At 41.8% G+C, this 18,350-nt stretch overlaps 1 protein-coding gene across 1 annotated transcript in view; it reads left to right on the forward strand.

The window, feature by feature from the left end:
- The window catches only part of LOC122758257 (ephrin type-A receptor 5), an 83,040-nt gene that overhangs the window by 48,472 nt on the left and 16,218 nt on the right, over window positions 1-18,350 (forward strand). The window contains exons 6-13 of the mRNA XM_044012283.1: window positions 1,763-1,887; window positions 3,024-3,113; window positions 4,054-4,123; window positions 4,298-4,400; window positions 8,270-8,337; window positions 9,511-9,636; window positions 11,413-11,598; window positions 12,261-12,322. Coding sequence (XP_043868218.1) covers window positions 1,763-1,887; window positions 3,024-3,113; window positions 4,054-4,123; window positions 4,298-4,400; window positions 8,270-8,337; window positions 9,511-9,636; window positions 11,413-11,598; window positions 12,261-12,322 — 830 coding nt within the window. The remainder of the gene's footprint in view (window positions 1-1,762; window positions 1,888-3,023; window positions 3,114-4,053; window positions 4,124-4,297; window positions 4,401-8,269; window positions 8,338-9,510; window positions 9,637-11,412; window positions 11,599-12,260; window positions 12,323-18,350) is intronic.

Below are 18,350 nucleotides of genomic sequence, written 5' to 3' on the forward strand. Positions count from 1 at the left end.
GAGAGCGAGATTCAGTCTCTGATTTCAGAGCTTTTAAGATGTTGCAGATAACACTTTGGTGTGCGACCATGCACTCAGGATACAGTTACTGTGTTTGTAGCGATGATTTATTCCCCACAGAGTTCTGCTGAGGCTACTGAAACCTAAACGGTGTTTAGCATTTGCAGTCGAGGCCTCACACACACACACACACACACTATCAGGATGTTGCCAGAGGGAGCATTTTGCCTGGTTAAAAGCTCTTTATGTGTCAGAGACTCTCCAACTGTCCCTCAGAGAGACGGGCCAATAGCTCAGGTTACTACAGGACGGGTTGATGATTAATGCAAACTCACACAACTGAGCTCTACTGAACAATACTTAGAGACTAAATTACCAAATAAAAGGCCAGTGTGTTGACGGGAAAGAGAAATTAAACACTTCTCAAAACAGTCTGAAACGTTTTTTTATTGTATACTTTCTGTGGAAGAGTGGCCACAAAAATTGAAAGAAAGAAAAAAAATCATGTATTCTGAGATTAGAGATTAGTTACATCTCAGCGATTTAAAGTTAGAATTCTGAGATAAGTCTGAATTCTGAGAAAAAAGTAAGAATTTTTACTTTAATCTCAGAATTCTGAGATTACAGTAATTGTGAGATTAAAGTCAGAATTCTGATATTAAAGTAAGAATACTGAGATTAGTCTGAACTCTGAGAAAAAAGTAAGAATTGTGACTTTAATCTCAGAATTCTGAGATTAAAGTCTGAATTCTGAGGGGAAAAAGTCTGAATTCTGAGTGATAAAAGTTTGAATTTTGAGATTAAAAGATTAAAAAGTAAGAATTTACTTAATTTACAGAATGACTTTAATCTCAGGATTCTGAGATTAAGTCAGTATTTTTGAATGTCGTTCTGTAAATAAAGTATTTATTATTTCAATTTCCTTTTTTTTTTACATGTGGCCCTAATTCTCTTGACTTTCATATTGCAGTTGCTGTGAGGTAAAAGAAGAAACAGCATGTCAGCTGAATTAATAGCTGCTTGAAAAGTATCTTGAATCTAATAATCCATAATTCAGCTGGTTGTTATGCCTCTTCATTTGGAACAAACACAGAGTGGATCGTATCCATTGCCGGTTGCCAAATCCAGTGCACTAAACGCTGGAGAGTCGTACTCGACTTCTCCGGCTCCTGTTGCCAGCAGTGCACGATAACAGGCTGGTATAAAAAGAACAGTGTAATTAGGTGCAGGTGCACTTTACTGTCACATTACAGATATTTTATTTTTTCTTCCCCCCAGAGGCAGAGCTGCCTTAGAACCAAAAATAGTCGTACTTGTTGAGTTAGAGTCAAACGGAGGGAGAAGAACAAGCAACCTGTGGAAAAGCCTGAGGGGAAAGAACTGTAAAAGAGTTAAAATGTCAGAGTAAGTAACCGAGTTAGTTCTGCATCGGTGACCAAGATTTTGTTTACTTTTAATATTTCATAACGCGCCACGGTGTCACGTTCGACTCTGCTGGTGTAAAACATGACAGGAAAGCGGCGGCGTTGATGTCGATTGTACCCAGAGGATTTTTACAGCTTCGGCACCTTTTTCCATCTTCTGTTTCTGTTTAATCCCCCGACTTTATGTCAGTCTTTGCTTTAAATACTACAGGAAAAGTGAAGGGATTACACTGGGTTGCCTCATTAAAATTTGACTTTACATTCGAGTAAATTGGTGTTGGTTTTAGGTGTTGATTCTTTATGTCCGTGTTTGTGTTTGTGTGTTTGCGTGTTTGCAGCTCCGTCCCCAGTGAGCGTGGTGAGGAAAGGTCACACAGAGAAGAGCAGCATTGCCCTTTCATGGGCTGAGCCCGATCGCCCCAACGGCATCATCCTGGAGTACGAGATCAAGTACTTTGAAAAGGTAAAGGAAAATACACACACACATACATATATACATATATATGTACAGTATGTTGTGAAAAAATGAGGATTACTGAGAAAGGGCATGTTCAATAATACAATATTCCATCTGTTGTTTTCCTGTTTTTCTTTAGATCCGATTAGACTTTATTGATCCCTCACAGCAATGTTATTAATGTTCTATTGTATCTTCCTCCATCTTTTTCTCCACCAAAAGAGTCGCCTGTTTTACGGTGAACATTCGTGGATGTCTTTAAAACTGCTGAATATCTCGTATTTCCCGTGCTTTGGAGAGTTTGAAGACACTACAGGGAGCTCATTCCAGTTCTGGACTCCAGATATTTAATGTCGTGGATTAGCGGGAAACTTTTAGACCCACATTGGTCAAATTGGCCCTCAGAGATGCTGTAGAAGCTAAATATACTCTTTTTCTCCTTATAGAGTGGCCTTTTAAATCAGGTCCACTATTGTGGAAAAAATGTCTCCATATAGCTATTTTTTTGTGTAGGTAGAGCAATTTGATCCATGTATTCAGATCATTGTTCTCGTGCCCTTCCTCTGCTCTTTCTTCTCATGTCTTCTTTTTCTGGGAAGGTCAGAATATAAAGGTACACACACACACACACACACACAGGGGTTTGTGGTCAGTGGTGAGCTAATGGCTCCGGGGCTAATGGAGAGAGGGCATTTAAGCCGTGTTTCAACCTGATGTGGTTACAGTTTTGGAGGAAACCGATCCTCGCACATGCACTCACAGTAGCGCCCGCCATGGAGATGTGCAGGAAAAACTGGAGAAAAAACAGATGGAGACAACAGATGCAGATGAAGTGTGGCATCCACGGTCGCTGGTCTTTAAAGCAGGGGAAGCTCATTCCAGGCCCACTTATTTAAACATAAATCCAGGAAACTAGAACAAGGAAACACGATAATAACTTGTTCTATTCACAGTGAGACTCCCAGAGAAGCTGAGCTTCCGTGGAAGTGACGTTTTTGCCGCATTTGTCCAATCACAGTCGTCCCATAGAGAAGAGTCTTAATGCGACACGCTCTAATCGCGTTCTAGCGCATGTTTTGGTATTGAAATGTAAATACGACACAGTTTCAGAGTATCCCGCTCTTCTCTTTCTCCCACGACAGGAGCAGGACTCCAGCTACACGATAATAAAGTCAAAGGAGACCGAGATGGTGGTGGAAGGCCTGAAGCCCTCTTCAGTCTACATCTTCCAGGTGAAACACGAGTGCTATACTCACAGATTTACAATAAATAGAGTTATCCAAAAAGATATTGTCTAAAATACTGGGAAGAGTTTGGTTTAAAGGTGTAGTATGTAACTTTTTTAAAACTGCACACAGATCAAGGCGTTTTTTAATTATGACTGACGGAGAGTAAAAAGGCAGAAGAAGAAGAATAGCGGCTGCGGCGGTAAATCTAGACGGCGAGATGGCAGCAAACACTTGTAATCTGAAAGCTCTGCCAAAAAAAAAAAAAAACTCACCTGAGCAGCGAGGAAAGTCTGATGTCTGCGTCTGCCTCGCTGGCTTAAAAACACCAAAGAATTACACACGCAGAGTTCAGCCCTAATCCTCGTCGTCATGACTCATGCAGACTGTGTGTGTGTCTGTCTGTGTGTGTGTGTGTGTCTGTCTGTGTGGAGGAGAGCATGTCTCTGAAAAAAGAATGGCAAAAAAAAGAGCAGTGTTTTGGCGACAGAAGTTGCACACTGGAGCTTTAATTCGCGCCATTTTTAAACTAAAATTCGGTTAAAATGCAATAATCGAGGCGGCGAGCCGATCACAGTCTCGACAAACAGCCTGTTCTCACTCTTTATGACACATTTTACACATTGTGTGTAAATATTTTCACATTTCCTGAACAGTTTTAAGAGTCATTTTAAAGCAAACTCGCTGGGTCATTCACATTCAACTCATGAATCAGCAGATTTTCTATTTACAGTATTTTCGCCGTATATTGTCGTTATCACATATTGTTATATTAGTCTTTGTGACTGTGAGATTCAGGTCGACGCTCTCTCTCTCTCTCTCTCTCTCTCTCTCTGCACCGTTTTATTAATCTTTGACATTTTCCTGTGTCATTAAAGGTTTGTTAAATAAAATGTGTGGTATTTTGTGTAAATTTTGTGAAATACATGGACATGTTGTATTCCAGGTGCGAGCCAGGACCTCGGCAGGTTATGGCGCATTCAGTCGGCGATTTGAATTCCAGACCAGCCCTTACTGTGAGTACAACCCAGAGAGGGAGAGAGCATGACAGTACAATAAAGTTCAGCTTGTATGTGTCTCCCTCCTGCTTTTTTGGAGGCTGCAGCGACAACAGATGCCTGCTGTGCGTGCGTGCATGTGTGTGTGTGTGTGTGTGTGTGTGTGTGTGTGTCTATTTATTTCTTTGGCAGTAACTGCCACCAGTGAACGAGCTCAGGCCTCCATAGTGGCGGTGGCCGTCACCCTGGCTCTGGTCCTGCTGGCAGTGGTGGCTGGATTCTTACTGAGCGGGCGGTAAGAAATAAAAATACATCCCTGACACAATGTAAACACAACACTGTTTGATATGTATATGTGTGTGTGTGTGTGTACGTGTGTGTGTGTGTGTGCGCACTCACATTATTCTCCTGTGACAACTCTGGGAAATGTATATGTACTCAGAGCTAAGATGTTCCAGAACCATCACACTGACATGTACTGTGGGTAGGCAAGTCGGTTGGTTGGTTGGTTGGTAGGCTGTTAGTTTCATGGTTTGGTAGGCTGGTAGTTAGGTAGGTATGTTGTTAGTTGGTAGGTAGATTGTTAGTTTGGTAGGTAGGTAGTTTGATAAGTAGGTAGGTTGTTAGTTTGATTGTTTGGTTGGTGGTTTGGAAGGTAGGCTGTTAATTTGGTATGTTGGTAGTTTTTTAGTCTGGTTGGTAGGTAGGCTTTTAGTTTCATGGTTTGGTAGGCTGGTAGTTTATTTGGTTGGTAGGTTGGTTGTTGGTTTGGTTGGTAAATAGCCTGTTAATTTGGTAGGTTAGTAGATAGTTTGGTAGATAGGTTGTTTGATAGGTAAGTAGTCAGGTTGTTAGGCTGGTAGATATATTGTTTGGTAGGTAGGCTGTTAGTTTGGTTGGTAGGTTGTTAGTCTGGTAGATATGACGTTAGTTTAGTAGCTAGGTAGTTTGGTAAGTAGGTTGTTAGTTTGATTGTTTGGTTGGTTGTGAGCTTGGAAGTTTGGTAGTTTGGTAAGTAAGTAGGTTGTTAGTTTGGTTGGTAGTTTGGTAAGTAAGTATGTTGTTAGTTTGGTTGGTAGTTTGGTAAGTAAATAGGTTGTTAATTTGGTTGGTTGGTAGGTGATGAAGACTAAGTCCTACATTAAGAGCAGGTGTATAATACAGACGGTGAGTCCTGTGCCTGAGTTTGGCGACATCACCTTACATCGTAACACTGAGGTATTTAATGCTCCCTCCTCCATACATTATATACATCATACATTACATTACTGTTTTATTTGCAAGCATGTGGGCTCATATGACCTTCACCTGACCTTGTGTTGTAATTAGTTCAAGCAATTTTCACCTCATAATTTTCCCACACGCAGCCACAAAGGTGTAAATACAAAGTAGAGACCTTATTTGCATATGCAAAGCACTTAATCGGCTGCTCATAATATAACATTATTTAACACATTTTAGAGAAATATTCAGTGTGTTGTCCTTGTACGAGTGTCTTTGTCCCTCGCAGCTCTTTTTATTTGTTTGCAGAAGTTTCGTAAACTCTTGAACTCGAACCCCGATTCCCTCTTAATCACATTTTGCCATGAAATGTATTTAATTAAGTTAATTACAGGCTATGTACTGTGTCCATGTCCTTTTACTGAACCATAATTAACAAAGCTGAAGGCAGCTTCATAAAATAAAGCCCGGTGCAAATTCAGATTCTCATCCTGTGGTGTGATGGTCTCCTCCTCCTCCTCCTCCTCCTCCCAACTCCCCGTTCACACATTTGTAATAATGATCTATTTCACATTAATCTGTCTACGGATGTGTTTAATCATCATCTTTTATCCATACGCGGCTTCATTTTTTTTTCTCCCACCCCACATAAGGTCATCATTTTAGTTCGTTATAATTAAAGATAAAATGTATTCAAAGGCGTCAGGAATGATCGCATGAAAAAGACAGCAGATGCAGTGGTGAGGTTTAAAGATGTAAAAAAGAAATTCTGAGAGACTAATGATTGTGGTTTAACTGAGCAGGGACGGAGGAGGAGAAATGGAGGAACGCCAAATTTTCCATTGGTTGATTTTGGGCACGATCCTCAACCTTCTGTCCACTGTACGCACCACAACCCCCCCCCATGACCCTCCAGACTACACTAGCATGTGTGTGGACATGCAGACACAGCACACATGTGCACGCTGATGCATGTATGCATGAGTTCACCTGCACTCACACATGTTAGAGGGCCGGCTGTAGGCGGTGGACGTTTTTGCTCAAATCCCTCGACTCAACAGAACCGGCAAAACTGAAACACCCTGGGTCACACGCGCGCGCACACACACATTTTCTTGTACAGCATCCTTAATGAGGACACTCGATACCATAACCATCATCATAACTAACCCTAAAACCACGTCTTAACCCTCAAAAAAGCCCTTTAAATTTGGGAGGACCTGACAGAATGTCCTCACAGGTTTGGATAAAAATGTGTCTTCATAGTACATACACACACATCCTTGTACAGCATTCTTTGTGAGGACACTCATAGACGTAGTCCCTTACCCGAAACTTAATCGTCATAACTAACCCTAAAACCACGTCTTAACCCTCAAAAAAGCCGTTTAAATTTGTGGGCACCTGCCAAAATGTCCTCACAATAGAGTACACACACATACACGCATTCTTGTACAGCATCCTTAGTGAAGACACTTATAGACATAGTCCTTTAACCTAACCTTAATGATCATCATAACTAAACCTAAAACCACGTCTTAAGGCTCAAAAAAGCCCTTTAAAATGGTGAGGACCTGACAAAATGTCCTCACAGTTTAAATAAATATGTGTTCTTATAACACACACACACATTTTCTTGTACAACATCCTTAATGAGAACACTCAATACCATAATCATCATCATCATAACTAACCCTAAAACCACGTCTTAACCCTCAAAAAAGCCCTTTAGATTTGTCTAGTGTCCTCACAAAAGACAGGTTTGAATAAAAAGGTGTCCTCATAGCCTACTGCAGACATGTAGACACACAATAACACACAAATTGAGACTCCCCTCCCCCTTTTACTATATCCAGCTGCCCATACCAAACCCCTCTGGCCAAGCCTTGCCGCCCTACAGAGAGCTGGACTAGAAAATACTTAGACGTGACCTCTCTCCCTCTCTCTCTCTCTTTGTGTGTGTGTGTGTGTATATGTGTGTATGTGTGTGTGTGTGCACCTTTGTCTCCATGTTTTGAACAATGAAATCAATTCTGTCTCTAAAAGAAAGAAAGAAGCCTTTTAGTGTTCTGCAAGTCCAAGTTCTGCAAATTCAAAATCCATTGACTGCACAAAACTGTATGTATATCAATTTTGAGTGTGTGTGTGTGCATGCGTGTGCGCGCGTATGTGTAAGTTCACAGGATCAAGTTTAAAACCAATCCTGCTGTTTAATCTGGGTTATCTGTGATTATCTCTGATGTTCTCTGTCTAAATATTGACACACACACACACACACAGACTATTCTCTCACACAACATGAAGCTTAATAGATATTTTTGGCCATGAAGGGTGAAAACAAACGTCGTCGTGAAGTATATTATACAGAAATAAAACATGGCGGTAGATTAAATGAATTCCTCCTCCAGTTTTTTGTTGTTTTTCCCTCCGGTCTGTACAATGAAGACTGTCCTCTGTGGTGTCACAGGTCAGAGTTGATGTGTCGACGTGGGTTTTTTTCTTGATACTCTGTGGAAACTGCAGTCGTTTTGCTTTCATCTCGACGGCTCGTACCTTTTCAGCGCTTTCAGCAAACGTTGGGGTGTAGGTTAGCGGATCCTATGAGGAAAAACACAAAGCTGGCACTTAGATTCAATTATGATTATGTCTTTTGACAGTCATGGTTTCCTTTTCTATGTCTTTTCCTGTGTCGGTGCTATCTTTACCAGGATCTGACGTCATATTTGAAATGTCACCATTTGCCTTTTTTGGTTAGGAAATGGGAAAATATTGTACAGTCTTTGCTAAATACCCATCTAATCTTAACGTTTTCTAACATGTCATGAGCAGTGGCTATGTTAAAACAATTTCCCCTTGGGGATGAATAAACTATTTCTATTCTATTCTATTCTATTCTATGTGCTTTTAATGATATTGTAGCGTGTCGCGTGTGCTTTCTCTCAGGCGGTGTGGCTACAGCAAAGCCAAGCAGGATCCTGAAGAGGAGAAGATGCACTTCCACAACGGCCACAGTAAGTTTATTTACATTTTAATGACTGTTTTCTCTCTCTTTAGGCCTTACATGAAGTAATTATGGTTCAGACTTGTTGTATATTCGTGACGAGATGCAGTCATTTTGGGTAGGATTTTAAGGAAAGCTTTATATAAACAGTAAACACCTTAAATGTTCACTCACTTTCCTTCATCATATCACAAAATGGAGGAGCAGTGAAGGAGCTGGCAGCAGTAATGACAGATGTGCTAATGTGCTAAAATCTGTCTTGGTGCATAATTGTGTGCACACAAATCTCCTTTTCTTTTTTAGACTTTATTATTACTGTAGATTTGGTTTTCTGTGGAATTAGATTTGTGTCAATATTATCAAACAAAGCAAATGACAATGAACCACAAAATCAAGAATGCGCAAATTGCAAATAAAATATGGATTCAATCATTCCAAATGATTGCATTTTATTTGTTTGAAAATGCACTTTTTGTTTGCAGTGATCGGAACTTAACCCTTTAATACCTAAGCCTCAAAATGTCCGTCTGTACTTTTTTGTTTTGCTTATTTTAACCATAAAAGGGCCAGAAAATGTGCCTTTTTAAATAAAATAAAGAAAAACAAAAAGTGTAAAAACACTGTAGTTGTACACGAACACCAGATTTTTAAGTCTTTGGAAACTATGTACAGGTGTTTGTCCAACTCTCTCGTCTCTGGAGACAAAGACGCTGATTCACCAGCTTCCTGCAACAGCAAGAGTGAAATTACCGCAATAACCACAAGAAGTGCAAAGATTGTTTTTGTTTTGTTTTTTACATATCAGTATAGATAGATCAGTAGATAAATGGTCAAACTTCACTTCTTCAATTCTCACCCTGTTTTCTGCAACAGTGGATCTAAAACTCTGATGCTGCTCTTGTGCATAAATATGCAGAAAAGAAAGAGAGAGAGCTTCTTTGTAGATGACACATCAAGGTGTTTTATCACACTGATGGAGAGTAATCCACTGAATTCTGTCGTGAAAAAAAAGAGTGAAATCCATTGCATCACTGACTGATGATTAATTCTGCTGAGGCTTTAAGTTTTAGTGTGAGACGACGAATTTGACCCAGTTGTTTTTGTATGCGTGTCTACAAGTGTGTACTCTTATGTTAGTATGTCACTAACAGACCATAATAGTGCACCGCATGTGTCTCCGCAGTTAAGTTCCCCGGCGTGCGCACCTACATTGACCCGCTCACTTACGAAGATCCCAACCAGGCGGTGCACGAGTTTGCCCAGGAGATCGACGTCTCCTTCATCTCCATAGAGAGGATCATCGGAGCTGGTGAGTCTGTTACGTGTGCGCGTTACAGATGCGCTCATTCTCATTCCGAGCAGTCAGTTTAGCTTGTGGGGCAGAATAATGTATCGCATGAATACATTACATCTCACCCTGTGAGCCAACTGAAGCGAGACCCGTGTGATCGAGGTAAAAATGTCGTACAAAGGCTTGATGAGAACACACCTCCGCCGCTGTAATAACAGTAATGAGTCGCGCCTAATTCTGACACGTCGCGTGGAATTTAAGCGCTCTGTCGTTTGTCCTCCGTCGCCGCCGCGCCGCCTGTTTCCCTTCAGCCCGAGTGAGTTTGTCACGTTCATTATCGCAACAGGCTCGTAAAAAGGAAGACGCGCCGCTACACACGGTCAATTAAGCCGCTGTGCTGGAAAGTGACAGTTCACGCGGCTATAAATTTGAGTTCCGCTGACAATTATGTTGATTTGCGGCATTTGTAAACAACGTCGCCTGGGATTTAAACACGAACATGAGATCAGACTAAAGGCTCAGTCCCATTTCTTATTTGTATATATATCATGCCGTGATCCAAACAACAAAAGTTTCTTCTTTAAATGTGAATATTTTGGGGTTTTCTTTGCTCCGTATGACACTGAATCATTTTGGTGTGCGGACAAAACAAGACATTTTCCAGGATTAGTAAACAGCAATTTTTTTACATATTTTACGGAGCAACAAGTACTGGATTAATTGAGAAGAGTATGAAGATAATCGTTGGTTGCAGCCCTGATCATCATCATGATGAATGCAGAACAGAACCGGAGGAAAAATACTTCATGACAAAAGTGCACACTTTTATCTCACTGCATGAAAGTAAGAAATAAATAAAGCTGCATCATATCAAGTAAATCCATAGCTTAATGTCTATGTGCAATATGTCTGCCATTTCCTGGCATCCCGGAGTGTTTTTCTTGCCAAGGAACTTCAGTAGCTTCTCCATAAAATGAGATTATAAGAGGTACAAGCGGCGCATCTGTTGTTTTTATGTTTATCTGTGGAAACAAGTCTTTCAGTAGCGCCTTTTCTTTTGAGTATTTACATCAAGGCCACAACGACAAACAGCGCAAAACCCACGAAAGTCGTCCTTACTACTGTTGCTGACAAAGCCACACTCTTTTGACTCGGATTTAAAGGATGCAGACAGCAGCAGTGCCTTGTCTGTGCATTATCAACACATAAAAGCCTTGTTTATTGTTTTTAACCCATGATATATGAGACATATTTGATCAACGCCAGAATTAGGACCGTAGATCTTAGGGCATTGGAACTTCTGCTGTGTTCCAGTACAACTCCATAAAGGCTCAAAGCTGCACAGGACGCCGGACAGGATATCTAAAATCTAAAAACTATACAGCCAATATCCAGACGTACGGCGACCTTAATGTGAACACACGTCACAGAGGAGGAGGAGCAAGGGGTGAAACAAGACTTAGCCGTTATGAAGCACAACCAAAGACGGGTCAAAAGCTGTCTTCATCGTCTGGGAAGAATAGTGGACCAGTTGGTTTATACAATAGACTGCAAACAAGACATTAGTTTGGATTGGGTTAATCTGAATAACCCTCCGCTTGGAGTGTGTCTCAGTTTAAAGAGCAAGTTAACCCGTTACGCTTCTATTTCAACCAGAATCAGGACAAAGCTTCTCTAAATGAAGCAGGTTCATTTGTGCAGGTAAGGGGTGAAATGGGTTTGAGCCCAAAAAGCTGTTCCTTTCAGTTTGTGCCACTTTGGACAATAATTTGACCTCCACACTCCGTCTTTCAGGGGAGTTTGGAGAAGTGTGCAGTGGACCGCTGAGGCTGCCTGGGAAAAGAGAGATCCAGGTTGCCATTAAGACGTTGAAAGCGGGCTACACCGAGCAGCAGAGACGCGACTTCCTGTGGGAGGCGTCGATCATGGGCCAGTTCAACCATCCCAACATAATCCGTCTGGAGGGCGTGGTCACCAAGAGTGAGTCGTCCGCGTTTTGTCTCATGTGTCACAAATTACCGGAACGTTCTCACTCACTTGTGTGGATGAAGACTTCTTGTCAAACCTCTTGTGAAATGTGTACTTTGTCAGCACTGACTCAGCTCTGCTCTATCACCGGGCTTCAGATGTGCTTTGACAACTGCAGCTGAAGGTTTATCGAGCTCTCGGCTCCACTGACTTGACCTTTGTCTGACTCGCTCGTACACTTGATACCTGATTTCTGCCGCTACAGTAGCAGGACATTTAAACATCGACAAGAGGAGTTACAGGCTCAACATATATGAGTTACAGTATATTATGGTAGGAGCCACATACAGAATAAAATGACTACTGACATGTGCTTAAATTGTAGAAAATCAGTATAACTATGCTCATTTGTGTTCATTCTATTAAAAATGATTGAACTATTCTTTTATTCACCTTTTTTATTACTAATTCTGGTAATGTTCCCATGTCGTTGATGGCTCATGTTTCTTGAATATGCTGTTTTTCTGCTGTTTTATCAGTTTTTAGATGAGAATTTTGTAATTTTCTGTACAAAAAGTTGTTTTATCTTGATTTACCACATGTATTACTATCTTCAGGATGTTCTGAAAACAACATAATGTGTTTGTAAATGTTTTTGTATTTCCCTTGTATAGGCAAACCGGTGATGATCATCACTGAATATATGGAGAATGGATCTCTGGACACGTTTCTCAAGGTAAGATGAGAGTGGTGAAGGCTTTTGGAAGGTGGTAAAGATAAGCACTGGAACTAGGACCGTTCTGTTTAGTGGTTCTGTTTATGTTAAAGCTTTTAAAAAAAAATTTAAAGTACTTTTCCTGCCATTTTAACGTCAAATTTGAGAGCGCTGAGGCCACACCTTTTGATTTTTGAGAAAATCCTTTGACAACTTGTCTAGAAACACATGGAGTTTGACGCGGCTAGCTCAAACGTGCTAGGACGAGTTTGTTCAAATGAGTAGATGAGCCATTTTTGTTTTTCCAAAATGACCGAATTCTGGGTGGGCGGAGCTAATGGAAGTATATTAGAAATGTGTTTGGATTCATGAGAGCAACAAGTGTACCAAGGTTTGGTTAAAATCGGAACAACTAAGTGTGACTTAGACACGACAGAAAAAATCTGAAATTTAGCATTTAAGGCGAATTTTGGCCAAAGCCACAAACCCACCAAATTTTGTCCCATAACCAGACTTCTGGGGGCGCTATAGAGCCCTGGGGCTACAAACGGGTTTGTGCCTTATGCCACTATATATTGCATTTTCACCGACCTGACCACTGTGCCAAATTTCAGGAGTGTTTGTGCACGTTAACCCCCTAAAAAATGAGCGCAACTTCGGAGGAAAAATAATCATCTCAACAGGAACGATAGGTTGCTGGCACATTCGTGCTCGGGCCCTAAATATAAGGAGAAGTTATTTTCATAAAGATCAGATTTTAGACATTAATTCTGGGTAAAAACAAGTGGAAAAAACTAATTGTGTTTCCATGGCCTATTTGAGATACATCAGTGTTGCTGCTGAATAAGTGGCAAACCGACAAGGTTGAAGAGCAGCTACGTGCTGATGTGCCACACTTTGAGTTTGGAAAAGATATGTAAACTTCTGTAAAGGAAAAAATACTTTTCTCAGAGCTGTGTGTAACAGAGAAACATGACTGTAAAGATGATCACGACATGTGCATATCTGCCCGAACACCGTCATTATTCAAAAATCGACCGCGTCGTCGTCGTACTCACTCGAGTTTGACCGAAGAACAATATGTGATTTTCTTACAGGGAATTTGTTGTAAAATCTCAGTCTGTGCTGCAGATTTTCAAGCTTTCACATTTTGACCCTGAAGAAAAGAATATTTGTACATCCATGTGGGAAGATGGTGCGCTTTATTTTGTATGATCTCCTCCCACTCCTAGAATAGAACAGAATGTCAAAGTGACTGTGAGTGAGTGTTAAAACTACGTGCAGACCAGAAGTGAAAATAAGATAAAACTGCAGACTGACATTGTTCTTCAGGGTGAAAAGCAGTCATCTAATTAACAGAATCTCACATAGCTGTTCACATGCTGTTGCTTACGAGCATGATGGAAGTGTTGAGATCATAAAAAAGAAAAGAAGCACAGGCTGAACCTGAACGCCGGAGAAATGGACAAATTACGGAAGGGAAACAGACAAGAAAGTGCACTTAGTGTGCGAGGATGCACTTACGTGAGTTGTATCGGCAAGAGTTTCCTTGTGGAAGCTGCTCATCGGAGAAGAAGGAGGCCAGATTATCTCTGAGTTGAAACATCTTCAGAGGAGCTTTGGACGAGGCCAGACAAAGTCAAACGATTCCAATGTGTCTCTGGGTTGGTCTTAAAGAACTTGTTGAACTGGTGGATTACATGAGATTAAGGTAAAAGGACAAAAACAGGACGTGATTTCAAAACAGATTACTGATATGACGAGAGATCCTGAAGAAACTGGGGTCACTGATTAGATTGACACGGAGGAGAAATGAGTGTTTTTGCCCCGACCAAAGGTGGAGGTTTGTGTGAACAGGGACAGCCAATTTCCTGGCATGAGTCAAGGGCAGATTAATTCTCAAGTCTCATGATGACTTTGCAGGTCCTTTTTACTTAAAATAGATCAAATAAAATGCGCAAACTTAAGCTGTGATTCAGCGTTTTGGCTCGTGAGGGATTGGCATCACTTGGGGAAACACTGTCTCAGTCATCATCATCATCTTCATCGCTACCATCTGATATCAGACACCCGGCCCAAAGAAGACGCCGTTACAGTCGTCATGTTGGAGAGATTAGTTTGATATGTGTGTGTTCAATAATTCATCATGGCCTCTCCAAGGATGTTGTAAAATTAAAGTTTAGTCAAATAGGAGGGAAAAAAAAAAAAAAAAAACACCAATCCAATCTGAAATCCCCCCACCCCACCCCCCAGGCCTTGACTGTCTGGCCTGAGCAGAGGACGATAAAGAAGAGGCAATCTGGCAGATCTGTGAATGAGGCGATCCCTCTTCCCCTCGTTCATTCTGTTCACCAGTGGTCCAGCGCTCGCTTGGCAGATGAATTGCGTAAACCCTGTATGGGATAAAAGGAGGACTGCAGATGGCGAATGGAGAGATGAAATAAATACGGTTGCAAGATGGTACGGGCATATTTCTGAATGGACATGGAAACGACACCACAGCGGAGCTCAGTGACTCTGTTACCGCGGTTATTGTTTGTTTTACTTCAGTCTTACTGAGTGTTGACGCCATAGACCGTTTACAACCAAATGGACGTAGTTCTCCAGTTTCCTGCATGAAGCCAACCCGGAAGTAACAATATACTGAGTAGCCACCAGGGGTCGACTCCACTGGGAACAGGAATAACTGTTTGAATAGAAGTCTCAGAGCTTCTACTTCTCACTTGATTTGTAACATCAGTTTTGTTGAGGAGTTCATGGTCTCAATGGTCAGTTGCAGGTCTTCTTCAGTAGCACATGATGTTGTGATTGTTTACTAACGGTTAGCGCTGTTGCCTTTGCAGCAGACCTGGTCAGAACAAGGAGTTTGCATGTTCTCCCTGTGTGTGTGTGTGTGTGTAGGGGAACCCCCCTCCAGGTTCTCCGGTTTCCTCCCACAGTCCAAAAACATGTAGAGGTTATTGGACACTATAACTTGACCATCATGAATGAATGAATTGGATTCACATCAACAGTGTAAGCCAAATCGAGAATTTCAAAGGTTCCTTGGATTCTTGTGGGTGATGGCGGTTGCCACTTTGTCTTGTGTTGCATTTCCATCGTGGTACGGTACAGTTTAGAAGGGTAAAGCCCTGGGTCAGACTTGTATTTCGACTTAGAACAGTACCTTTACTTGTTAGACGGGGTGTGGGCTCTGCCCGGTGTCGGCCGTGTTGGCGAGACACGTAGCCTAACCATGTGCGGGTGCGACGACAACGGATGGTGATGTCAGACGCAACACATAGACGACATCCAGTGGAGGACATCCAGCAGCTCTTTGTGGACGTTTGTCTCAACAAAACGTCAAGCTTTGTATGAGATTAGACTGCGGGTGTTGAAGAAACACCAGTCGCACCCGACTGATGTCTGCGGAGCTCCGCTCTGACCGTACTGTACCATTTCACTCTGGGTACCTTGTTTGGTACCCAGTAGGGGCCGGTTATTTTGGTAGTATTCCTAATGGCAACGCAAACCACCTGACGTGAACACGGCTTTAAAGAAGAAATGATCATGTTCACCTGTTTCCACTAATACCAGTCGAAGCAGAAGCCGTTTAAAAGCCACGTGTAGTGCAGTCATTTGACACAGGAATGAGTCAACCAATCTAACCCGTTCCCACTGGTCAAAAACACCTGGATTATGTGGCTTTCTTTGTGTGAATGTGGTGTCTTTTGCTAGAGTTTGGATGCACTGTTGGCATGCTTGAATTCAAATTTGCACAGGATGGCGTCGCCCAGCCTGCGCGGAATGAGAGGATGCTGTGAGACAAAAGACAGAGGAAGGAGGGGAGGGCGCAGATCTGCTGTATGGTCAGAGGAACTGCTGACATGACTGTCCTCTGTGCGTCAGTGTGTAATCCTGGATGCCAAAATGGGGAGGCAGAGGAGTTGTGGGGAGTGGGGGACCATCAGGCGAAACAGCACGGCAAAACACCCTGAGAAGTAATTACATGGATGGCTGCTGTACTGATGCCAGTATAAATGACACAGCCACGAGAAGAACCAGGGGTCGCACTGACTCCCGGATTAAGTGTCACAGCTTTGGACAATGCACGGCAAAGGGCTCATATTTCACGTCTTTGGCTTAACAAGTCATTTCACATGTAAGAGGGATGTTCTGCCCGTGGAATAACAGGAGGGCCAGTCGCAGTGTTGATGGGAAAGTGAGGTCGAAGTCAACAACTATAGCTCTGCTGCATATCTTCCTGTGGAAATGTGCAGAAAGGATGAAGAAAAAGAAGAAAAAAAAAGGAGATTGGATAGTTTGCATGTGGATCGGAAGGCGCTGAGGCTTAAACCAACAGTGAGAGCTGTCGCTGGTAGGAAACGAAGAGGGAAAGAGGGAGTGCAGTGGAAAGGCTTTTGACGGCAGTCACTGAACTTACTGTATTATATAAACTTAATATTAATATTTTATCAAACTGAGCATCAGTACTGACCACCCTAGATTATGATTTTGACCAATAAACTGTGAGTAATGCATATTGTTAAACTAATACCGTTTGATTATTGTGTTTTTTAAAAGCATAGTTCAGAGTATTTGAAAGAGCGTTTTTATTTTACCACCGTTTCAATGGACCCACTCAGGTGTCAGACACTTGCTCCCGTGTATAAATTGGACGAAAACAGATTGAAGCTACTTCACAAAAAGGCTCACATAATAAAAATATATGGCAGCATAAGCCTGTAATATCTTAAGAGTATGTTATCTCACTGTAAACTTGTCTTTTCAGGCTGAAAACTGAGATTTGTAAACCATGTCCTCTCCTGCACCAAAGCCCATAGAGAAAACCAGTGTTTTTAGCCAACAGGAACACAAGAGCTGCTGGTCTACTTCTGCCTCTTTTTGGTTATTGTTTGTCACTCAGGCAAAAGTCAGTAAAGGATCTCAAACACCAAAGTAACAAGATGGTGTATTTTAACTTACTGGTGGAGGTAGACGTGAATGAAAACGTCCCGTGTGCTGTGATGTAAAATTGACAATTTTCTCTATGGGCTTTGGTGTAGAGAGTTTACAAAGTACAAAAAAGGTTGCCTAACTCGGAGTGAGCAAGTTTTTGGCTCTAAGGCAGGTCCAGAGAAGTCAGTGTCGATAATGTGTCAATGTCTCGTACAACCACACTTCAGAACCCCCCGAACTACCACATCCAGGTTTAGCTGCTTTTCTCCCCACTCATGATCTGAGAGAAGCACCTTTTTCTTTTGCTCTCACATAATTCTTCACTGGATGTTGAAAGAGCTAATTATCAATATAGGGTTATGGAAATTTAAGTGCTACGAGAGAAGGTTAAGTCAGGGCTGGACGTGAATAATGAGAAGGTGGCTGCGATTTTTTAAATTATTTTTGGCTTTGGGGAGTCACTGCAGTTGTGGAGTCTGCGGCAAAAAAAAAAAAAAAAACATGGTGTGATTCAGAGCAGCACTGAGCCCTGAGCGGGATTAAAAAAAAAAAAGTATCTTTAATCTCGGTGTGGGCTCGTTCATAGAGCCAGAAATCAACATCATGAAGGACACGCAGTGGGCGGATCCATGTGAGGGATGACCTGAGGTAAAAATGATGCATGTTGGGGATGAGAAGACGAGGATTATCGTCGCCAGTAGAAGAAGGATGAGGAAATTGCTCATCGTTAGAGACGACAAAATCACCCAGAAATTAAAATTGTAGCAATTAGAAGCAAATGAGAATAAGCCGCGGTAATGTGTCTCAAAGTGAGACAGAGTCGAGGTGCTCACAGTCGGGTCTCCATTGCCGTCCTGTAGGTAACAGTAATTGGCTTTTTTTGGGCTATCAGTAGCTGTGTGGCTTTCGTGCTACGGGGGCCAACTTTAAAGTGGCTTTTAGACGAATGCTCCGCTATTATTTTTCACCTTAGAGGTCACACACACACACACACACACGTCTTCTCTCTGCGGCTTATCCTTCGGAGTTGACCCAATTTAGTCAACACAGGCTTTAAACTGTGCCGAGCAGGTGACGGGGAAATGAAGCGTGTTTTCATTTAAAAAGAAGT

This window comes from Solea senegalensis, linkage group LG21, assembly GCF_019176455.1.
Source record: "Solea senegalensis isolate Sse05_10M linkage group LG21, IFAPA_SoseM_1, whole genome shotgun sequence".
NCBI lineage: Eukaryota > Metazoa > Chordata > Actinopteri > Pleuronectiformes > Soleidae > Solea > Solea senegalensis.